Raw genomic sequence first — 24,564 nt, forward strand, 5'->3', positions numbered from 1 at the left:
AGACCCTCCGCTGCCTGATCTTCTGATCTTGAAAAGAGGAATTATAATACCTGTCCTACCAGGTGGCTGTAAAGTTTAAATTAAACTATAAAAACTCTGATCATGCCCGTGGTGGGGCTTAGAATAAAGTGGGAGCTTGTAGCGTGTTCCTTTCCTTTTCTTGGGCAAGAGAGAAAAATTGGAAAGGTCAGCCAACATGATAATCAGAAATATTAATTTTTTGACCAGTTACAATGCATACATCTCTGGCCTGTCCCTGAAAGGAAAATAGACACCCATGACCTAGTCTAGGATTTTAAGTTTGCTCTAGTCTGGCTGTGAGGACATGTACACGGTAAGTAATAACTAGTTGTCTATTACAGTGGCTCTAGAAAAGGCAGAGATAGGAAGTGTTGTGGGAGTTCCGAGGGAGGAAAGTTTGCTTAGGTTAGGGAAGGTTGGGACAGAAAGCTTCCTGGAGAAGGAGGTGCACAGCTGAGCCCTTGAGAGTGGGAAGTGTTTGGATAGGCAAAGAGGACCGGTGTGAATGATGGCACGGAGCTGGACAGCTCTGGTGGGGAGAGTGAGGACAAGCCTCTCTGCCAGGGACAGAGAGAAACGATGGTATTTATAGGGGCCATTATTGAGAGCTTCCTGTGGGCCCGGCATTCTTCTAAGCCTTTGGCACATAAGAATGTATGTCCTCCTCACAGGAACCCTAAGTAGGTATTCAACCCCATTATATAGATAATGAAAGTGACACACGGAGGAGTTAAGTAACTTGCCAGCACCCTGGAGCTGGGCTTCGAACCCAAGCAGCTCGACTCTAGAGGCCATACTTGCAATCACTGTTCGCCTCCACGATCACTGAGATGGGGGTGGAAAGTGGTTTAGGGATTGGACAGTGCAGGGATGTAAGAATTTGGGCTTCATACTATAGACAATGGCATCCTAAGTCAAGAGATCATGTCCAGTGAAGGCATTAATGTGGGAGCTTAGCTGTGCTGTCCAGTACAGTAGCCCACTAGTAGCACGTGTCTGGCTATATAAATTTAAAGACAAATTAATCACAGTGAAATTAAATTCCTCATTCATACTAACCACATTTCAAAGGCTCCACAGACATGTGTGGCTAATGGCTGCCATACTGGTATGTGCAGACAGAACATCTCCATCATCAGGGAAAGTTCTATTGACAGTGCTGAGCTAGCAGGAGAGGTGCTAAGATGGCATTTATATATGACCAAGGTGGACAGAGGCAGCTATGGCTGCATGACATTCCAGTTTAGATGGAACAAGTGTCAGAGAAGTCCATGGTTGGCAATGGGAAAAATGTGAATTAGCCCATGCGTTCATTCACTCACTTATTCATTTGTCTGTCCCTCAAATATGGAGTGCCACCCATCCAGTGGGAGCAGTTGCACATCAGAGGTGACAGCCTGCTGTGGCACCAGAGAGCAAGTGGGGGAAATCTTCCAGGGCCAAAGGGCATGGTGAAGAGAAGGGATGTCCATGCTTTCTGAAAATGGCAGTACTGAGCCTCGAAGCTTAAGGACAGCTGGGAGTTGGCCAAGCAGAGAAGCCGGGAAGAGTGATCCTGGAAAAGGTGCAGACCCAGAGGCATCACACCATGTGGCCACCCCACACCGCTCTGGATTGTTAGAGGGGTGGGGCTGGGGCAGGAGAGAGGCGGGAGAGGTGAGCAGGGGCCAGAGGAAGATGGCACGCAGGTGACAGAGAGAGGGAAGAGGGGAATGTTCACAGACCTGGGACCTGGAGGCTGGGGTTGCTGAGAGGGAAACAGGAAGCAGCAGAGAGCCAGCAGAGGGCGGGAGTTCCATGGAGGTGCCACCTGGCAGGGCTCTTCCCCAAGTCGGGTCAGGTATTCCCAGGCTTCCTCCCAAGTCACATACACGTTTGCACAAGTTAGCCATGCTGCCTCCAGCATCTATGCAGAGATCGTAGAAGGGGATTCACTCCCAGAGGGTGCAGGACTTTGTACAAAATCACACACGGTCTGCCCTTCGAAGGGTCCGAGATGCTCACTGGGCAAGCAGGAAGCCTTTGACTCCTCCCTTTGGTGGGGAGAAGGGAGAGATGTTCATGGATATGTGCCCCCTCCTTTGTATTTTGCACACACCATATCTTCTAATTCTGGCACAGACCTGGCAGGTACTATTATTATCCACCCCCCCCCTTTTTTTTTATCAAGGAAGCAACTGAAGTTCCATGAGGTTGTGCCCTTGGGCCACAGATCAAACAACACGCAGCAGAGGTGGGAGATTTGAACATGGGATCCTCTTACCTTACAATTTGGGGAAGGAGCAAGGAAGAGGAGGCTGCCTTTCCAGCAGCCACTTTTTCCACGGGATGTGTTGCATCCAGAAAGCAGTCATGGGCTGTAGAAGTAAAAACTGAATTCGAAAAGAAAAGTTTTTGTGCTATTAAAAAAAAAAAAAAGCCTTATTTTGCAATTCTGTATCTCCTATTACAAAGTCATTTCTAAAAATGAGTTAATATTTCCCTTTGTGGAGATAAGGTTATGATATCTAAGTTACTTTCCGGTTTTCCAATTAAGTTAGCTTCTAAATGGTGCCCTTAATTAGCCAGGATGATAAACTGAGCAGATATTGTGGAAATCTTGAATAACAGGGTTCAAGGTGACAGGCAAAGTCCCAGGAGAGTGGCAGCTGCCTCCCCAAGGGAGAAGTGTCAGTGATGAGCCCCAGAACGACACACACTCCACAGGCCTGTACAGGAAGCAGGACGTAGGGAGTGGTGGGAGGGCGTCCTGGAGTGCACGCTTCACCACTAAAACGAAAGACTACAACGTACCCCATTAACACTTAGGAGGGTTCATCAATTCCACACAGTCCTACTAGATGCAGAGACTATTGTCATTTTGGGTTTTAGAGATAGAAAGAAAGATGGGAAATCGTAACTCCCATGAACTCACAGCCTAACAGGGACGAAAGGAAAACAAACGGTAATTATTATAATAACATGCCATGCCTGTGAGGTAGAAGGGACAAGATCGAAACGCAGAGGGCATTACTGGTAAAAAAGGAAATGCCTTCTAATGCCTGAGCTGAAACACTTTAATTTCCACCGCGTTGTGCTCAGGGCCCAGTCAGTGAAGCTTCACAAAAATAAAATAAAACTTACATAACAACTGCAGTCCTGATGTTTCTGCCTCCTAACTAATCTTTCCAATTATTCCTTTTTCCTCCAGCCCCCTAGCCACCATCTTCACTATCGCTCACCTCTTGGGAGTAGCCTCTTCCTGGCCTTCCTGTCTCCAGTCCCACCCACTCCAATCTACCCTCCCTGCTGCCACCAGGTGACCTGGCTGAAATGTGAACCTGATCATGTCACTCTCCCATTTAAAATCCAGAGTTTAGCACAGTGCCTGGCACGTTGTAGGTGCTCAACAAATATTTTTTGCATGAATGAATGACACATGGCCGCATTGTGCTATATCATCATCACGCTGGTTTGCTAGAGCTGCCATCACAAAAATCCACAAGCATGGTGGCTTAAACAGAAATTTATTCTGTTATGGTTCTGGAGGTCAGAAGTCCAAAATCGAAGTGTCAGTGGAGCCATGATCCTTCTGAAGTCGCTAGGGAAAAATCTCTCCTTGCTCCTTCTAACTTCTGGTGTGGTTGCCAGCAATCCTTGATGGTCCCTGGCTCCAGGCTCTGCCTCTGTTGTTCCGGGGCCTTCTCCCTCTGTGTCTGTTCGTCTCTGTGGTCAGATTCCCCTCTTTCTTATAAGGACCCCTGTCACTGGGTTTAGACCCACCTTACCCCAGCATGACCTCATCTCGATTACATCTGCAAAGTCCTTACTTCTTTTTCTTTTTTTTAAAGATTTTATTTATTTATTTGAGAGAGAGAGAATGAGAGAGAGAGAGAGAGCACATGAGAGGGGGGAGGGTCAGAGGGAGAAGCAGACTCCCTGCTGAGCAGGGAGCCCGATGCAGGACTCGATCCAGGGACTCCAGGATCATGACCTGAGCCGAAGGCAGTCGCTTAACCAACTGAACAACCCAGGCGCCCTGCAAAGTCCCTACTTCTAAAGAAGGCACATTCACAGGTACCAATGGTTAGGACTCCCAACATGTCTTTTTGGAAGACACAATTGAACCCATAATAGTCATTAAGCAAAACAACTTAAAAGCAGAAATTTAAAAGGCTATATCCATGGGCTCATTTTTATAGCCAAGTTCTCGTAGTTTCTCTCTCATTGTCTCTTGCTATGTTTTTTTTTAGGGCCAAATACTTTTAAACAGTGCTAACACAGAAGTAGATTAAACTGCTATGAGAACATGGAAGACATGGCAGTTAACTCCTGTAGACCATGAGAAAGCTTCAGAGAAGAGATTTATAGTTGAGCTATTCTGGAGAAAAGGATGCAGGCGTACAGACAAGTGTATAAGAAGAGGTGTTCTTTTTTCTCTTAAAGATTTATTTATTTTAGAGAGAGAGCACGAGTGTGCAGGAACAGAGGCAGAGGGAGAAGGAGAGAAATCCTCAAGCAGTCTCCCCGCTGAGCACAGAGCCCAATGCGGGGCTCGATCTCAGGACCCAAGATCACAACATGTGCCAAAACCAAGAGTCAGAGGTTCAACTGACTGAGCTAGCCAGGTGCCCCAAGAAGAGGCACTCTTGGAAAGAAACTGCATATGCAAAACTGTGGTGGCAGAACACCCTGTGGGGGATAATGCAGGGGGCTTTAGTTTATGCTGGTTCTGGGATACTGCCAAGAAATAAGGATTTGGTATTATAGGGCCTCTTCCTGAGACACCCTTTCTACTAGCTCTCCCCCCACCCCTGCCTCCAACCCCACCTCTTTTTTCCTGGCTAGTCCTTCAAGATCCAGGTTACTAGCCACCTTATAGAAACAAACAACTTAGCATGGGTGAACAAACACGGAGGACTCACCTACATACACATCTAAAAAACCAAGAGAATACCACCCACCATCCCAATGCCTGAGGTCATTATTAGTTGCTCAGAGATGGTCCCCAAGTATAGAACTGAAACCATCAGGAAAGTGTGCAAGACACAGCTGAGCTGTGTGAGCATGTTTCCTGGGATTTGATCTGGCAGTCTGAGCCTTCAAGTGGGATCAGCAACATGAAAAACCCAAAGATAATTGATCTGGTTTAAATAAGCACTGAGTCCATAGCAAGAATCATGAAGATGTTCATGTCCTGTGGGCTAGGCAAGGATTCAACTGCAAGTGGCTTATTTGGGAGCTGAAGCCAGGAAATGCCAGCAAGGGCGTGGGGAAGTGAAACAGGGAGGGAAGATGTTAGCGGTGCATCATCAAGGCTGTTACCATCGTGGGCAACTGAAGCTCAGTCTGGCTGTCGGGCTGTGAGATGGGGTGTGAGCATGCTTTATAGAGTTATCTTGAAGGATCTAGGGGACTGATTCACCAACCCTGGCCAATCAAGGGTGAGAGTTTCTCCCCAAGAAGCACAAACTTCCGGGCACCTCCAACCTCTCCCTTGTGTGTAGAGGGAGGCCAAGAGCTACAGGGGCTTGCATTTAGAAGCCTTACGTGGTAAGTGTGAGGGGTTAAGATGGGTCCTTGATAATGCCTGCTACAACCCTCAGGAGAGAACTCAGCTCAGGCTAAACTGCAAGTGCAAGAAGATGTTCATAGCCGTGTTGACTAGCATTGCAAAACTGAACACGTAACAAACAGATGAGGAAAACCACACAAAGTATCCAGCACTGTGGGAATGGTGTAGTAAATGTCTGTTCAGGGAAAGGAAGCACAGCCCCCACCATGCCAATTCCAAAGCCCTTTAGCAACATGGAAAAGGCCTACCACCTAAAGCTAAGTGGGAAAGGTCCTAGGATGAATTATGTGCACACTATATTTGTGCCTGGCCAAACACCCATCTCCAAGGCAAAGAGCATTTGAAGGAACCACAAAGAAATGAAAATCTATGGGGGTGAGGGGACCATGAGGATTCTTTTGTTATGTTGTCTTTCAGCTGAATGGAGGGCAAAGATTCAACTCAGTTTATAGCCAATAAAAACACCAATTCATATAAAGCAATGTACAGTGCCCCCTCCCCTGCCACTGTTTCCTGCATGCCGTCCCAAATAAATTGCTTGCTCTTAAATTCTCATCTCAGTTAACTTCTGGGGGAACCCAAACTAAAATGGGTCCATTCCCAGGACCAGGATGGCTGGGCCATAGGGCGTGAACATCTTTATGGTTCTTTTCATGTACTTAAGGCCCCATTTAAACCAAATTCATTCTCTTTCTGTTTTCATTTGCTGGATCCAAAAATCAAGGTTTGGATCAGATCACTGGAAATAGGCTTACATGGGTCCAGCCATGCCCTCCTTCCTTTCTTCATGTACACAGATGCTAAGGCACATTGGGAGCTGACATCACCAAGACGAATTCCGTGCCCAGGAGTCTGCAATTTATCAGAATGTAAAGAATGCAAAAGTGGAATTTAGCCTGCAGATTTGCATTTGTTATCAAATGTTTCCAAGCATGTTCTGTGAGGGACAAAAATTAAGCCTTTTCCCAGGAGATACATTATCGCTGTATGAGGCCTTCCACATATTTTTCTAATAGAAGTCATTAGAAGCTTGGCCTCAGAGATAAGAGGCCAGTGTTCTCTGTGTTCCAGCCTGTGACTCAGCAACAACATCGAGTCCTGCCCTGGGCTACTGGCAGGGCTACTCCAGAGGGCTTGGAAGGGCTTCTGGGAAAGGGATGGGGGCCAAGGGTCAGTCCCGGTGTTGGTTCGAAAACTGGCCTCTGTACACGTAGGGCAGGGAGAGACCAAAGAAAGAAGCAGATCACTCTAGACTGGTAGGTGGCAGGTCTAATGAGCAGGGGAACTTAACATAAAAGGCTTGTCCTGGGTGCTGCAAGACGAGTAAATCTCCATGCTCACCAGCCAAGTCTTAAAAGTTTATATAGAGGCTTTAACTGGGTTCAGTCATGTATATTGTCCAGATGGTTTCAACACCATACCACTATCTCAAGGCTGTGTCCTTGGGACAGCTTCTGGAAGTGGGGAAGGCAAGCAGAATGCACATTCTAAGGACAGGGAGGGCGGGAGGAACTTCTAATTGCCTGGGTCCCATTCACGGGTCAACTAGCAGTCACATCCTCTCGACCTCTCCCAATACCCAAGGACCTGGGAGATGGAGCCAGATTGGCAAATGTTCATTGAGTCCTACTGTGTGCCAGTCATGGGATGTGTAGAGATTAAGAGATCATCCCTTTCCTGCAAGAATAACCCAAATGTCCATCAATGGATGAATGGATAAACAAAATGTAGTATATCCATACACAAGACATTATTTAGCTATAGAAAGGAATGAAGTACTAATACACCCACCAATGTAGATGACCCTGGAAAAAAATTATGCTGAGTGAAAGAAGCGAGACACAAAAGGTCACATATTGTACAATTCTATTTACATGAGATGTTCAGAATCCATAAATCCAGAGACAGAAAGTAGAGGTTGCCAGGGACTGGGGAGGAAAAATAAGTTGAATTATGTCAGAGCAAGGGAATAATTTAAAGCCAGATATTAGCTTGTTTTCATGATGATATCAAAACAATTGTGTAGAAAATCTGTTTTCTCCAATAGGCATGAGTAGTAATGTGATGAGTCAGAGAGGGAGACATATCCACTGGGATTTAAGCCATGCTGGGGAGAATGTGATTGTCGTTTGGGCACGGCCACCGCTCCAGACAATAGCACTGGAGATGAGTGCGACTTGTTTGTTTTACCATCACTCTCACTTTCCTGCCATTTTTCTTTTATCACATACTTCCCACATGCTGATGGCTTCTTGTGAAAAGAACATAAAACCCATAGCAAGGAATTTTTATCAGAGGCTAACAGTTGATCGAATGACAAGCAGACAGGTGGGATAGCAGCTATATGTTTCTCTCGAAGACCGTTTTGCAAAATAATTGGACTTGGAACAGGAATTGAACAAAGAGCTGGGCAAAGCAAAAATGCAGACACATTCATCCTGAGCCTTTTGTTTCTTAAACAAGAGGTAGTAACTATTATTTGATGCAAAGAGAGAAGGAAGGATGGATGGCAGATGGTTGTGAGCATAAGAAGGACGTGAGTGCCAGCTCCATCCAGATGCTCCAGCAGGTTCAAGGATGAGCACAGCGGGCTTGGTGCTCTTGGGGCTTGCTCCGAGGTTTAGGGCCACAATCTCTAACCCAGAGGAGGGCAACTTTTGCTCAAAAAACCAAGTGGCCTTCAGAGACTCTTGCTATGAATTTGCGCCTCTTGGTCGCACCTTTTATGGGGCCCAGAGCTGGTGTGAGGAGCAAGGGGGGCATTTGGTCTTTATTCACGATGAAGACACCCAACAGTTTCTGCAGAAGCACATCTCACAGGACAGGGAATGGTGGATTGGACTCATAGGGAACTCGGCTCAGATGGAACCACAGAAGGTAGGTGCTGTGAAAGCTGTATTTCATGGGAAGCTTGTGGCTGTGATTGTCACCATTGCTTCTTACCCAGAGTCTCATGGAACAAATTAATATATCCTAATTCTCATGGTGAGGATACCCTCCTCTTTGGTTGTTTTGTGGACCAAACGAAATAACTCATGTACAGTGACCAGCACAGAATCTGGCACATTGCTGACACTCTGGAAACGTCCATTTGTTTGAATGTGCCTAAAACTAAGACTAACTATGACTTCTTCAGTTCTTGCTGGGATAGCCCCGGGCACTACCCTTAGTACTTCTTGTCCATTATCGCCTTGAATCCCTACGATAACCAGTGAGATAATATTGTTGCTTCTGTTTTACAGATGAGAAAACAGGGTCCCAGGAAATAATTACTAAGCTATTTTCAAAGCACTTCCAGGGACCCGTGGGTGGCACAGTCAGTTAAGCATCTGACTCTTGGTTTTGGCTCAGGTCGTGATCTCAGGGTTATGATCTCAGGGTCGTGAGATTGAGTCCCGTGTCAGGCTCTGCACTCAGCACAGAGTCTGTTTAAGTCTCTCTCTCTCTCTCTCTCCCTCTGCTCCTCCTCCCACCCCCTCTCTCTCAAATAAATAAATCTTTCTTTTTTTTTTAAACACTTCCACATGGCTTTCCCCATTTCTTACGGGATTAAAGCAGGTTAAGAGCTTGGGATCGCTCCCCTCACATTAGATAGTCTCATTTTAGTGGTCCTCCTAGAAACTCTTCCTTACCTTTTACTCTGTGAGGACTCCTTCCTCCAACCCCAGTACAGTCAGGTGAGTGCTTCTCTCTGCACCTGTAAGGCCTTGTCCACACCCCTGTAAGGGTACTTTCAGCATGACCTCAAGTTTTTAGGTGTCTGTCTTTCTTCCTAGAAAATGAGCTCCTCAAGGGAAGGAAACACATTCTGGCCGTGTTGTTTTCTCAGTGCCTGTACATAGCAGAGAATGGACAAATGAACATTCATATTTAATCCTTGCACCTGCCCCACGAGGTACACATTGCTACTCCCCTTTTATGGGTGAGGAACATGAAGTCCAGGGGGAGGAAATGGTTTGCTCAAGATGATGCTACTGGTGAAGGGCAGTGAGGACTCTGCCAGTTCCCACCACATCACATTGCCCTGTCGAAGCTACTGAGTTTTAGAAATGAGGAACTCATTCTGGGCTAAGCACTTATATACCAGAGTGGATGGAAAGGCTTAATTAAGGGAGCAGTTGGAGAAGCTTGTTTTAGGAAATGCATAGCCTTGGGATTTGAATTCTAAAATGCATCTTCAGGCAGTGTCTATTGAATTGTTTCTTGATTTGCCCATATAGCAGTTGTGGATTTCTGTATACTGAACGTCCATTTATGTGCAGTTAAAGGAGTTGTGTCTATTCAAAAATTACCAAGCGATACCACATGGCTGTTACAGAACATGAGGTAGATATGTGTAGGCTGACATGAAACCACCTCCAATATTTAACGTTATTTAAGAAGCAAGGGACAGGGTGCCACGTGCAATATGATGACATTTGTGTAAATTGATTTCAGGCACTCATAGATGCTGATATGTGGATACAAACCAGTCTGGATCGATTCATAAGAAACACACCAGTAATGGGAGTAACCTGTAGGTTGGGAGAGGGGAGATGTCTTCATTTTATATCCTTTTCACTCTAAATTTTTTAACCATTTGTAATGGATTTATGTAAAAAAATAATACACTTTTGAGTCTTCAGAGTAAATATTTTATATTTAGTGTTTTCTAGATTTCTAGTGTCCTTGAAATGCCTTTGTACTCCACACACGTGCACAGGGCACTTCTTCAAGAGCACATTAGTGTGTTCCAGGGGCGGAAGAGTCCTGAAGTAAGGAATACTGCTTCCATTTTAATTCAGCACGGCCCAAATATATTTGACAAGGGCCCCTGCCTCTCGGTGGAACACCTTTGAACATCCCAAGCAGACTTCTGTGCTCTGTTTTAGATTATGGTAAGACAGAGCTAGAAGCATCATGTACTGAATCAAACCACTTTGGGCTCCCTGACTTGGTGCCCCGGTTTTTAGGTTGAGTTTCTCTGTTTGGGTATTGAGAGATAACAGCTAGCAAGGTCCCTTCACTGGCATGGGAAAGAGAGGCACTCAGCCTGCCAGCCTTGACTGAGTGCCTCCCGAATACCAGGACCTGAGCTGAGGCCAGCCCCGTCCATAAAAAGGGGTCAGAAGAATGTCTCCAAGTCCTGGCGGTTGTGTTCACATCCCAGGGCCAGGGAGCTGGCTGGATACCTCAAATGTGAGCTACAGCCCCTGGCACAGAGGACAGGCCTCTCCTGCACCAAACACCTGTGGTTACATCGGGAGAGATGCTTCCTTTGGGTGGGCGGCGTCAGACAACTGCACGCAGCCGTTTGCCTTCATCTGCAAGTTTGGTGAGCTGGCCTCTGTTGTGGGGTCTCCCTCCTTCTGTCTCTCTGTGTCCCTCTGGGTGTCTCTGTCTCTTTCTCTGTCTCTGTGTCTGTCTCTGTGTGTCTCTGTCTCTATCTCTGCCTCTGTGTCTCTGTCTTTTTCTGTGTGTCTCTATCTCTGTCTCTGTGTTTCTCTCTGTCTCTGTGTGTGTCTCTCTGTGTCTCTGTGTCTGTCTGTGTCTCTGTCTCTATCTCTGTGTCTCCCTAAATGCCCACCCATCTCTGTCTGTGTGGCACTCTGTGCCTGTCTCCTATTGTCTCCGCAGCTTACACCCCACCTCTCCCTGTCCACCTACCTGCCTCCCCGCCCACTAGTTTCATTCCTGTCCCTCTTTTCTCTCAGATATCTGCATCTAGGTGCAAATGCCCAGCCCTATTTACTCTCTTTTTCTAATCTTCCAGTGAAGGAGATGTGGTCCCAGGAGGCTATTCTCCCTCACCCTGGATTCCTGCTGCCCTGGCCAGCCTGGGTCTGAGTCCCCACCACCCACCTTTTCTGACTCCTGAATCCCCTGCACTCTGCTCTTGTGTCCTTTCTAGCTGCTGTCCATGGTTGACCCCCTTTGTACCCTGGGGACCCTTCCCTGATGACTCTGGGCAAGAACCCTGGCATGAGTGGCCCATGGCCCCATGCTGGGTCCTGCCTGTCATGGTCTAGGAACCAAGCTGCCCCATGGTCCCCTCACTTTCAAGCCAGGCTTGACAAAAGCTTCCAGGCTTCCTGGGCTCAGCCCCCTCCTTCAAGCCCCTCAGTGAAGAATCCTAGCTCCCGGGACCCATTCTGGGTTTGGGCATTTACAGAGGCCCCTGCCCCAATTCCCCCCCTTGTGTGGGTTTAAATAGGTGTCAGAATTAGACTTGTAACCTCTGGTACCCGTGGGTCATACAACTTTCCTCTCTGCTTATCACAGCCCTCCCAAAGCCTTACCCCCTTCTGCAACCCAATGTGAAGCCTGTCTCAGAATCTGCCAGCCCCCAGAGTCTTGGCGCCATGGTCTGAGGTCACACCATGAACAGCTAACATGTATCAAGCAGGACCTCCAGACACAGAGCTGTGCACTCTGTGTGTATTCATCAGAGGTACTCAGAAGTACCTCTGTTGTTCTATTGTAGGTCCATTATAAAGCTAAGAATAGTGAGGCTCAGAAAGGGTAAGCTCCTTGCCCAAGGCCACACAGCTGGGAAGTGACCATGATGAGACCTGAACCTGGGTTTGCCTATGATCAGAGAGACTAGCAGATGCAGCGCTGCTGGCTTTGGAGATGGAAGAAGGGGTCACAATTCAACAAACTGGGTACCTCTGGAAGATGGAAAAGGCTAGGGAGCAGACCATCCCCTAGAAGCTCAAGAAGGAACCAGGCCTGCCCACACCTTGATACTAGCCCAGTAAGATGCATTTTGGACTTCTCACCTTCATAACTGGAGGATGATAGATTTGTACTGGCTTCAGCCATTAGTTTGGTGGTAATTTGTACGGCAGCCATAGGAAATGAACACAGATTTTGGTCTCATCCCTTACCCTGTGGCGTTCCCACTGGGCAGACAGGACTGAGTATGGATCCAGTTTCCTACTTTCTGGCTGTGCCCAGCTGAGCCAGATTGGTCTTTTCTAACAAATGTTTACCAAACGTGGACCACATGCCAGTAGCTGGTCTGTAGGAGGGTCTCAGCACAGTGCCCCACCCCCCCGAGCCTGACGTTCCTAGTGGGGAGGTCAGTAGCCCAGCTTCTAGGATTGGTATGAAGACTCATTCATTCAACAAAAGCTGGCTTAGCATCTACCATATGCCAGGCATTGCTTTCAGATAAAGCTCAAAGAAGGTACTCAAAACAGGAGAATATAGGGCACCTGGGTGGCTCAGGCAGTTAAGCGGCTGCCTTCGGCTCGGGTTGTGATCCCAGGGTCCTGGGATTGAGTCCTGCATTGGGCTTCTTGCTCAGTGGGGTGCCTGCTTCTCCCTCTGCCCCTTCCCCTGCTTGTGCTTGCTCTCCCCTGTCCCTGTGTCAAATAAATAAATAAAATCTTTAAAAAATAGGAGAATATAGTTGCCAGTTGTATAGCCCTTACTCTGCATGTATAAACTCATTTAATCCTCCTAAAGACCCTATGTGGTGTGGTGCTGTCACTCCCCCCGTGCTGAGGGGGCCCAGAGAAGCTAAGGAATTTGCAGAGGGTCACACAGGTAGTGCGTGGCTGGTGGCATCTGTGCCCAGGCAGTCTCGCTCCAGAGCCGTATTCATGCCCACCACGTTCTATTTCTCATCCCTGTGGAGCCAGCTCCTGATGTGTCCCTTCATCTCAGTCCCGACCCCTGACACCCTTCCACTTCCCATCAACCAGGCACTTGCCTAGCCGTGACCATGATCCCTCCCTAAGGTGTCCCCTTCCCTTTGTCACAGGTGCTCGCCAGAGTCTGGCCTGTGATGGCCTCAATGCCACCATGCACTGTGGCTCAGGGGAGGTCATCCAGATCCAGGATGCCTTCTATGGGTGCCAGATTCCCCATTATTGCACCTAGGGTGCTGCAGGCCCCTCAGAGGAGGAATGCAGCTGGGCCAGCGTCAAGGATGAAGTGGCAGGTAAGACCCAAGGACAGCTCTGGCTGTCGGGAAAGGGCAGTTCCTGGGGTCCTGAACCCAGCCAAGGGGTCTGGAAGGTTTGAACAACCTTCATATCTGGGCCTCCAACATTAGGAAAACGGGCCAGTCTCTGCCCACAGCACCATATAGGGAAGCAAGAAGGCCGTGGCTCACCCCCTCACCCAACAGCAAACCCACCTGGATGGGCCAGGGGGCCATTTTGCTCCCCACTCCACTTGGGTGCAAGAAATATTGCTTTCTTTTTTTAAATTTCTAAATACTCCAAACATATATTTTATATATTATATAGAAATATTTCAGTGAACTCCCATAGACTCACTACCCATCGTTGTTAAATCCTAACATTATGCCATATTTGCTTAACGTCCCCTCATTACAGCAGTGAGTATGGCTTTAAATTTCCTATTATCCACTTTGATACAGGTACTAGTTTATTCGTTTAATCTCTTGTATAACTATACCGTGATGTGTCTTTTTCTCTGTTGAGAGTTGAATGGATTGTGTCTTAATCCTCACTGTCATGAATAATGCTGAAACACACATTCCTGGTGGCATCTCTTGTTCATGTGGGAGAGTTTCTCCATGGCTTTGTTTTTCTAAATCAGATTAAATCCGCCTCTGAGCTGCATTTGCCTGGTGACAGGGGTTGTTTCAGGGATGATGGGGGCTCCCTGCACCCTCCTGGGGGTCTACTGTCCAGGACACAGGGGGCCCCCTCCTCTCTGCTGTGGTTAGTAGTGTCGGGCCTACAAGGTGCCAGGAAGACAGGTGGTCTGTTACTTCTCGGCCAAAGGAGGACACAGCAGTCTAGGCCCAAGCTGGAAGCTCTGGGGCCTCAGGCTGAATCTCCCTACATGTGCCTCTCGGCAATTCAATGAGGGGTTCTGCCTCCACCCAAAGGCCCCGTGAGGATTCAGGAAGGAATGCCCTGTACTCCCAGAACCTGCCAAGCAGCCTCATCCCCAGTTTGGGGAAGTGTGCTGCGTCTCCCTGGGAAAGTGATTTGTTCTTCTCCCCTCCACGTCTGGTCCACATTGTCCCTGGTGCCTTTAGAGCAGGTGCGGGGGAAGGAAATACTAAAATCAGCCACTTGGCTCCCACCCACTCCCCTTGTTGCTCTGGCATCCCTGAGGCTGTGGTCCCTCCGAGGGGGAAAGGCCTGGGCTGGGTGGGCTGAAGGATGTGCCTCCTTCATGGTGACCTGAGTCCCCCTCCAGGGCACTGAGTGGGCTATTTCCTCAAGGGCCCAGGTGCAAGTTTCCAAACCTTGCAACCACACCCCAGAGAGCACCTTGGAGAGGAGCCCTGCATCCCTCTGGGAAGGGTCAGAGGAACAGAGTTGGGCAGGATTCCAGGGGAATCTGTTTGTATGTAAGTGCCACACTCACTCATTCACTGTCAGTTGGTCAATAAACATTCATTGAGCCCAACATTGTGCCAGGCTCTAACCTGGGATCTGTCGATAAAGGGATGGATCAAACAGTCTGTTTTCCAAAGAGCTGCCAGTCTAATGGGGAGACAGATACGGGTACAAGCAATCGCCTAGCACTGTGCTCAATGCCACGACGGAAGGGAGCAATGGTGCCATGGATTTACTCATGTAAAACTTATTTTTCACCTGCTGCGTGCTGGGTATTGTTCTATGTACTGGAGTGGAGATACAGCAGTGAACAAAAACAAAACAAAACACTCCCCCTCTCTTGGAGATTGTAGTCTAGTGCTGGGGTACAGAACTCTGATTGAGGAGTGTATCAAGCTAGGTCCCATTAGGAAAACAGAAACCAAGCCAGGTCTTTCAGCAGAGGAAATTGAATGCAAGGAACTGATTACCCAGCATGGAAATGCTGAGAAGTCGAACGGGATAATGATACAAACCTGAGATTAGCATCAATGGAAAGCCACTGCCACCCCTAAGGGCTGGAGGGACAACTGGAGGGGATGGTCTTACCAAAATCAGAAGTCAGGGCCATCCAGCGGGTGCTGGAATCATGGTGGAGGCTGCCCTTGGAAGCGAGGACCACGAGGGAGGGCCTGTCCAGAGGAAGCTGCAGTCAGAGAGAGGATGAAAAGACAGGATGAAAAGCACTCTGCCTTCTTATGTCTTCCTATCTGGGATAGGCAGAGGTATGGCCCCCAAGATTTGCCACCCGAATCCCTGGAACTCTGGGTATGATGAGATACCATGCCTGTGAATATGTTAATTTACATGGCAAAGGGACTTTGCAGATGCCATTGTGGCTCCTAATCTGGATTATCCAAGTGGGCACAATTTAACCACATGATCCCTTAAAAACAAAGAAGTTTCTTTGGCTAGAAGCCAGAGATGGGGCTGATGGAGAAATCAGAGTTCAAATGTCAGACAGATCCAATACCCCATTGCTGGCTCTGAGATAACAGAGGGCCATGCACAAGGACTAGAGAATGGCCTCTAGGAGCTAAGGGTGGGTCCCAGCTGACATCCAGCATGGAAATGGGTCCTACAACCAGGCAGCACTTGCCTGTCCTTCTAGGCTTCTCTGTAGGGATGTAACTCATCTGCCTGGGCAGGAGGGAGAGGTGCTGGGATGACATGAGCCTGGGCGCTCCATGCTTCTCCTTCCTATGGGCACCTGGACAGGATTCCCGATCTTTCCCCTCCTTGACAGTTCTCCAAATGTAAGTTTCCACTTCAGGCCATCTGACTGGATGCTACTGGACCAGTGCTTCCCAAAGTGGGGTGTTTGGGCCAGCAGCATCAGCATCATCTGGACGCTTGTTAGAAAAGTAAATTCTTACACTGCCCACCCCCCCATGGCAACTGACTCAGAAGCACTGGGGGTGGGGTCTGGAAATCTGTGTCTTCCAGAGCCCTCCAGGAGATTCTGGTGTATTCTAAGATTTGAGAACCCTTGTGCTGGACCCTGAGCTGCTTGAGGGAAAGAATCCTACTTCTCTCCCTAGTACCTAGGTCAGTGTCTGGTCTTCAGTGGATACCAGCAGATATTCACTGGGTGGAGGGTGGGTGAATGCATGAATGAAAGAATGAGAGATCATTCACCTCTGTCTGAACCTGTCCCTTTTCGTCCTTCACACTGTTCCTGCTCCTGCTGGTATTCGGGCACTTCCCAGGCCAGTGCCAGGGGCTGCAAGTATGCCAGGTGGCAGCAGATGGGACCTACTTTGGAGACCTGTGCCCCACCCAGGGCAGCTACCTGTGGGTGCATTACCAGTGCCAAGAAGGTGAGTCCCCAGCTTGCCTGGACGTGGGAATTCCCTCATTTCCACACCAGGTCCAGCCCCACTTGGAGCAGAGGGAGCAGCCTCTCATGGGGGCCGATTTGTGCGCTAAGAGACTTCCTCACTCACAGCTGATTCCCTGCAGCCTGACCTCCCCACCTGACCTAGCCTCATGCGGTAAAGGGTTTGAGGCTCCTGTTGCAGAAATGAGCTGTCAAGCCAGAAGTTAAAAATATATTTATTTTTTAACTCCTAGGACCCTTCAAATTAAGTTTCATGGTGTGACCCAATAAACACATCAGACAAGACCAACATTGCTTGGCTGAAAGAAGTCAAAAGATGTCTTGCTACCATATCCCATACCCACTCAACCACCACCCTGCCCGTAGGCTGCATTTTAGAACACACAGCGACTTTTAAAAACTACAAATTTTGAAAGCCATAAAAATAACCCATATTAGTACACTTTATAAAAGTTTTATAAATCAAGAAGGAAGAATTCCTCCCTTCAATTCTACAGTCCTATTCTCCTTAAGGAAATCACTGTTAAATGTTTAGAATAAGTTCTCTGCTTTTCAAACTGTTTTCATAGACATGACTGTGTATGAATGTATATATGTAAAATATAATCACGTTAAATATGTTAGTTTACAGCTCAACTTTTTTTTACTTAATAATATATCCTAGACATCTGTTCCAGTCACTACCTTATTCTTTTAATGGCTGCATAGTATCCCATCATAAGATTATGTCAAAATTTATTGGACAAGTCCCCTGCTGATGGACATTTAGGTTTCTTCTGACTTTTTGTTGTTAAGTATCACTGCAGTGCTCATTCTTGTGCATATATCTTGACATACGCCTGATTCTTTTTAGAGGAGAGATCCCTAGTAGAGGGAATGCTGGATCATAGGGTATATGCTTTTTCACACTCCAAAATGGCTGCATCGATTTACATTCCCACTAGCAGCATACATGAGCGCCACTTTCCCCTATGCCATTGTCCAGGGAATTAGTCACAACGGCACCTTCTATTGAGAGCATGAGAGATGGTGCAAGGAGCTCTAAAGTGAAGAAGTGAGTCAGGGGACGTTGGGGTCCCCAGGGGCCATCCGAGAGAGCAGAGTCCATATAGGAGGGAGGACCGCACAGAGACGAGGAGAGGACAGGTTTCCCCAGCGCCATCAGTTTGCTAGACACCCTTGGGCGGAGTAAGAGTGAGCAGGATGTCTTCATTCTGTTTTCTGGGAAGAAGAGGCCATGTGTTTTGGCAGTGCTTTCCATTTGGTGGTTTTGCTAAAGGACAAAGGGTGCCCTTTGGAGATCTGCCAGTCACAGTGTGGCTGTCATTGGACCAATGCATTGTTTAGGCCAGCGGGTGTACTGGATCTGGAGACCCCAGACAAAATTTTCTGCTCCAACTTTGATTTCAAATATCCTGCCCCCTTGTGAACCTGTGTGTTCTGATCACACTGTTTCTGATTTGTAAAAGGAGAGACTTTATCCAGCATCCCCTCCCACCCCGTGCCCCCAGCCACAGTGCCCAGAGGGGCCTAGCCACAGTCCGTGTTTCCTCAGGTCGCTGCGAATCAGGACGGCGACAATGTTCTGAGCAGCTCAGGAAAGTCCTTTTTGTTTGTATTCATCTCCTTCGATCTTTTTCTTCCTTGTTTGTGCTTGGAAACTGAAAGATTATGCTGCACAATTAGCCCAGGGCTGCATGAAGCCCCAGCAAATTCTACTCCCCTCCCCATCCTCCATGCTAACTTTGAAAGCTCAGGTTTTATAAAATTTAATGTGCACTAAATGGCTTACAATGAATCATTGCCCACCTTAGCCAAGTAGATTTTCCTAAAGGTGCTTTGCCTTTTGTCTTTTTAAACATGATAAAATACATTTAGACAATCAGTAGAATCCTGGTTAAATAAATTAGGGTACATTGTACAGCTATTACAAAGAACAAGGCAGCTCTAACTGAATTCATACAGAACAATCTCCAGGATACAGTAAGTGAAAAAAATGGAAGGTATCAAATAGTGAATATACATCATGCACCATTTGTACAAATAGGAAAGTATGTATGTGCTTGGGAATGTGTAGATATCCCTGGAAGGTGACCCTGGATACTGGTAACAATGATTGCCTCTGAAGGAGGGAAGGGAGGCTTTCTTTTCACTCTGTACCCTTTATACATTTCAAATTCTGTACCTTGGTCACCTATTACCTATGAATTAAAAATAAAATTCAAAAGAACTTTAAAAAGTAAAAATAAAATTTAAAAAACTTTAAAAGCCCCATCTGATGATGACGGACAGGTGGATATAAGAGAGTAGGTTTGAAACAGAAGCATGCAATTTTGCTTTCTGATGGCACACAGCATTTGCCTTTTTGATCTGCAGGCCTGCAGCTGATGGTGTCCAACGAGAGTTTCATCTTTGAAAATGTCACCATCTCCCTCACATGGCTCCTCTCTCCCTTCATTGGAAATCTGTCATGTATAATTAGTACAGGAGATGGCCACACTTTCGATCCCTACTACCCCCCCAGGTAAGAGGAATCTCTGAGACTTAAGTCAGGATGTATCTGTCAGTTTCTGCTGCATAACAAAACATCCCAAAATTTAGTAGGTTACAATAATATTATTTCTCTTGGTTCTTTGGATCAGCTAAGTGGCTTTGCTTATCTGGGCCAGCTTAGCTGGGGGTGAATGGTCTCAGAAGTCCTCACTTGCATGTCTGGTGGTTAGCAGAATGTTGGCTAGCAGTGTGTGTTGCTCATAACCCAAGAGGCTAGCCTAGCCTCACAGGCATGGTGTCTGAGGGGTTCTAGTAGCAAGTGAGAACAAGGCCTAATGGGCAAGCATTTCTCAAATCTCTACTTGTGTCACATTTTCTAATGTCTCATTGGCCAAAGCAAGTTCTATGGCCAAGCCCAGCTTCAACAGGTGGAGAAATGGACTCCACCTGTTGATGGAAGGAATGGCAGAGCCACAATACCAAGGGGCATACATACAGGAATGGGAGGAAGTGGCATTCACAGGTTTTCTCATGATGGAGTCCGCATGAAGTCATGAAGAGCTGGGTCCTTATGGTTTGGCTCTGGGTAGAATCTCTCCTGGGTCACTGCCCAAGGAGTCGGTAATGAGGTGAAGAAGATGCTCACCTGGGTGTGGGAATGTTTTCTGTTGGCAAGAATAATAAAAAATAAAAGTAGCAACATTAAAAACAGTCCAGCCAAGCAGCTTTCACATATAATCTCACATATAATCTCATTTAATCCTCACTGCAACCCTATCCAATAGAATAGCCACCCGCCACATGAGCTACTGAACACCTGAAACGTGGCAGGTCTTAAGATATGCTGTAAATGTAAAATACACTTGGGATTTTGAAGATTTAGCTCCCCCCTCCAACCTCCCATAAAAAATGTAAAATATCTCACTAATATTTTTGTATTGATTACATGTTGAAATGAAAGTATTTTTGATATATTGGGTTAAAGAAAATTATTAAAATTAATTTTACTTATTCTTACTTTTTCATTGTGGCTATCAAAACATACACACATGTGGCTCACACTGTATTTCTATTGGACAGTGCTGAGCTAGGTAATTATTATCTTGTTTTTATAGACAAAGCAACTGAGGCTCAGAGGGGTTATAGCGGCATTGCCCAAGCCATGCAGCTAGAGAATGGCAGCATGGTGATGCAAACCAGGACTGTCTGGCATCAAAGCTGAAGCTCTGAAGCCCCAGCGGATTATACAGCATGTGGCATCAGGGCCTGAAGGCCCTACTCTGAATCCTCTAGGGGAGCAGAGCCTTCCCAATCTGATAGAGGCTGGACCCAGTTCATAATATTTCAAAGTCCTACTGGGGCCTGGGGTAAGCTCCATTCTGCTCTGCTGGGTACCCGAGAATGTTCCAGAATTTTCAGGTCGTCATTGGGTTTGGAGGCTTCTTATAGTGGTCCTCAGTTCAACATGAATCCCCAGGGAAATCATGGAGGCCATAGCCCCTCTCCTCACTCCACGACATCTGCAGCTGTAGCGTGTTGGAGCTAGAGGTTCTGAATCCAGCCCTGTGCATGCTCGACATTGAGGGAAGCCCTGGGTGGGGTGGGACCAAGAGGGGGCCAGCCCTGTCCATGGCCCAAATCTGCTCCAGTGAGTGCTGGTTTCAAACCCAACGGTCTTCTGAGGTCTCACGCATCCTGCAGTGCCGTCAAAATAAAATGGCATGTCCAGAAGCTAAGGTTCTAATCCCAGCTGATGCTAACATGTGCGAGACAATCCCTGGTCTTGGGTTTCCATCTCCTTCTCTCTTGCATTTATATTGATGACTGCCTTGATTGTTTCATGGAGTAAAACGAGACATTACATGTGTAGATGCTTTGGGGAAGAAAATGTTTTAGTGACATACCCATGGCCTTGTTCTGCAGGTTTCTTCCTTGCTTGCTACCATTTCATCGGTAAAACAACAAATGCTCAGCTACACAATCTTCCGGCCCCCAAATTTTAAACAACTTGCATTTGGCATTAGTCAAAATTGACTGTTGGTAGCCCTGCTAAGACCTTTAGTTAAACAAGGACATTCCAGTAATAAACAAACAGTAGCTAAAAACTGGAGAAAATGGGACAAAATGCTAGTATTTGTCAACTCTGGATGGTGAGGTGAAGTGTGTTTGTTATCTTGCTCTCTGGAGACTCTGTGATTAAAGTTTTTGATAATTGAAGAGAAACAATAATCAGTGTTTTACATTTGCAATCCCTCTGGGCATTAGCTCGAAGCCAAAGCCACTGGAATTTTCTCTTTCCAAAAGAAGTAGTGGCGATACCCTCTGCCATCACTCCTCTCAAACAATCCAATTGCATCTATTTTAAAAACTTGGACTTTGAAACTACCTGCCCACCTTCTTCTATCATTTTTGTTAACTTTGGGAGATATATTTCTGATGCTTTCTTATCAGCACTAGCAGCCTCAGCCAGAATTTTAGAAATGGCATGAATTTTAAGTATACAGAAGTCACATATCTTGTGTGAACATCACTGTGCTTTTCTTTCATGTGTTTGTACAGAACCCTGCTTTTGCTTAACTCCTTGTTAAGCTAAAACGTAAATCAGACACTTGAGCTCTGTTGTAGACAAATAGCATGAGCTGACTGGGGAGAATCCAATCTCAAACAGAAACAGCAAAATAAAAGTCAAAGGCTTTCTCCTTGAGAAGTTCCTGCTCGCCTTGCATTCTCCATGTCTTGTGTTCATTTGAACGTCAGGTTGTTTTGCTTTACTGTTTGCTGTGGGAAACTGTCTATGTTTCTGAAATTGATTACGTGCCTTATGGAACAATTTGCTAAGGTGAAATTTGTCCTTGTCCCGCGTTGGGTAACTCAGCGCCACCTACAGACATATCCGGGGATTGCCGTCATTCTTGGGTCTATTCAGAGCTGCCCCTGCACACAACTGAGTCTGCAAGGGGGACTTCCCAGGAAATCAGTAATTCTCAAGACAACACAAAATTTAGGGTGACCTAGATGTACAGAATTTTGGGAGGCTCAGAGGAATTATGTGGGAGGTGATGGTCACAAAGGACTGAAGTCTTTCAGGGGAACCAGGCAGGAGGAGTGGAGGTAGAGAAAAGGAGGTCATGGATGTGAAGGGGAGTGGCCTCCTCATGTAACTTTGAGTACCTTATTACAACAGGAGTTCAGGAGTGTGTGGGAAAAATGAAAGATGATGCTGGAAAACTCAAAAGAGGTCTGCTGATGAAGAGCCTTGATGCCAGCCAGTTTAGAGAAATTGTTTTTAGAATATGTAATTTGGATACCAGGAAACTGATTTGTGAGGCAGCAGGTTTCCTGGGGGGTACAAGGATGGAGCAGGGGCAGAAGTCTGACTGGGATGCACTAGCAACACAGGCCCCTCCAATCCCCACAGAGAACTCTAGAGCTGGGACCTGTCTTGATTGAGGCAAGAGAGTGGAAGCTTTGTACCCTGGCACTGGGCAGCCCTTGGAGGCAAGACGGCATCTTGGGGGAGGCAGCTCCCTTTGGCTAAGGGGAATTCCTGGAGATGGATTCAGGTGTGAGCCCTTGGGCACTAACACGCCAGAGTGTTGGGGGGATGCAGACTTCGGTCTCGAAGGACAGACTCTCGGTGACGTGCATCCACTACAGAGGATATATAAGAATCTTCAGGCATTTCAGGTACATGACCTGTGATTGTTAATATTATTGCAAGTATTGCTAATAGTCGCTTGGTAATTTAAGGACTAAATGGGACTACAAAGAAGAAAAGAACTGGCACAGAGTTGATTCTCAAAAATGGGTAACTGTTGCCATTACATTCATATTACATAGAAGTAGGCACTACTTTTATTTTTAAGAGGCTAAGTGGCATAAACGTCATCCTATTATAAAAATAAAACTACAATATTTGAGTCTATTACATGCCAGGTACTTACTCAGCCATGGTCTCATGTAAACCTTAGAACGACCCAGCCAGGAATGGCTCTTGCCTCATTGTATGGACAAGGGCACTGAGACATTAGGTTATACAGGTGACTGATGGAGTCCTGGAGACCTCATTTCTAGCTTCCTACCCTCTCCATTCCACCACACTGCCTTATCTAGTCAGAGGGCCTTGTCCACCAAGCTGGCTAGCAACCGGTGAGTGACATTAACAAAATGACACAGACCTTGGTATTCTTAACAATTGTACATTATGAGCAAAGCTAAAAAATGTGAGCTTCCTTCTCCATTTTCTTTCTTTTTAAAGAAAAGCTGCATCCCATTAATGTCAACTACCAAGCAGCATGTACAAATCAGTGAATGGCAGTATCTTAAACTAATTTTTGTATTTTTTATTGAAGCATAAGACACATGCAAAAAATGCACAAAAAGACACAGCTCAGTTAATTTTTACACAGTGAACACACCCATGTAACCAGCACTCAGATCAAGAAATAAAACATGACCTGTCTCTCAGGAAACCTCCTCAGGCCCCCAAGGGTACTGATTCCTAGCACTATCAATCAGTGCGACCTGTTTGAAACTTCTATAAATGGAATCATAAAGTGTATTCTCTTTTGTGTTTGACATCTGTTCAATAGTGCCTTTTTGAGATTTATCCATATGGTTGTGTATAATTATGATTTCTTTTTTGTCATTCCTGTATACCATTCCATTGTTTGGACATTTCTCAGTTTACTTATCCATTCTAGTGTTGATAGGCCTTTTCGGTGGTTTCCCATTTGGGCAATTACAAATTGTGCAGCTGTGAACATTTGAGCACAAGTCTTTTGTGCACACATGTACACATTTCTGTTGGGTTTGCACCCAGGGGTGGAATTGCTGGCTCACAGCATCATAACAAAATGTATAGTTGTTGCCTCTGTTGCTTTGTACTCTGAGCGTATCGTCCCTTTGTTGGCAGCCGTTTCTAAAATGACTTTGTTGTCTTCTCCCTTGGGTGGGCTCACTGGGAGACAATCAGGAAAAATCCATTTCTCTGCCTTTTAGTCCTGGGCAATTTCAGTTGGCAGCAGAGTTCAGAGAATGGAATGAGTTGCTTCTTCCAGGCAGATCCCTGAAAAATAGCCCAGATTTTGCTATTCAAAACCATCCTTCACATTTCTCTATAATGTTTTCTTGTTCTGAAATCGACACAGTCTGATATTAATAAAGCCTTATCAAGCATTTTTTTCATTAGCGTTTGCTGGTGTAGCTTCTATACTTGTACTTTTTTTTTAAAAGATTTTATTTATTTATTCATGAGAGACAGAGGGAGAGAGAGAAGCAGAGGGAGAAGCAGGCTCCCAAGGAGC

At 46.4% G+C, this 24,564-nt stretch overlaps 2 protein-coding genes across 2 annotated transcripts in view; one reads left to right on the forward strand and one right to left on the reverse strand.

Annotated features, from left to right (window-relative positions):
• BCO1 (beta-carotene oxygenase 1) overlaps positions 1 to 24,564 on the reverse strand; it is a 136,223-nt gene that overhangs the window by 42,943 nt on the left and 68,716 nt on the right. Inside the window, 5 exon segments of the mRNA XM_027617413.2 lie at positions 1,746 to 2,054; positions 2,285 to 2,393; positions 9,208 to 9,407; positions 15,475 to 15,571; positions 19,755 to 19,923. The gene's annotated coding sequence lies outside the window, so the exon portion shown is untranslated.
• The window catches only part of PKD1L2 (polycystin 1 like 2), a 61,706-nt gene continuing 45,294 nt past the window's right edge, over positions 8,153 to 24,564 (forward strand). The window contains 6 exon segments of the mRNA XM_027617412.2: positions 8,153 to 8,432; positions 8,435 to 8,452; positions 10,725 to 10,889; positions 13,326 to 13,505; positions 16,635 to 16,745; positions 19,142 to 19,289. Of these exon segments, the coding sequence (XP_027473213.2) occupies positions 8,153 to 8,432; positions 8,435 to 8,452; positions 10,725 to 10,889; positions 13,326 to 13,505; positions 16,635 to 16,745; positions 19,142 to 19,289 (902 nt within the window).

This window comes from Zalophus californianus, chromosome 17, assembly GCF_009762305.2.
Source record: "Zalophus californianus isolate mZalCal1 chromosome 17, mZalCal1.pri.v2, whole genome shotgun sequence".
Lineage (NCBI taxonomy): Eukaryota > Metazoa > Chordata > Mammalia > Carnivora > Otariidae > Zalophus > Zalophus californianus.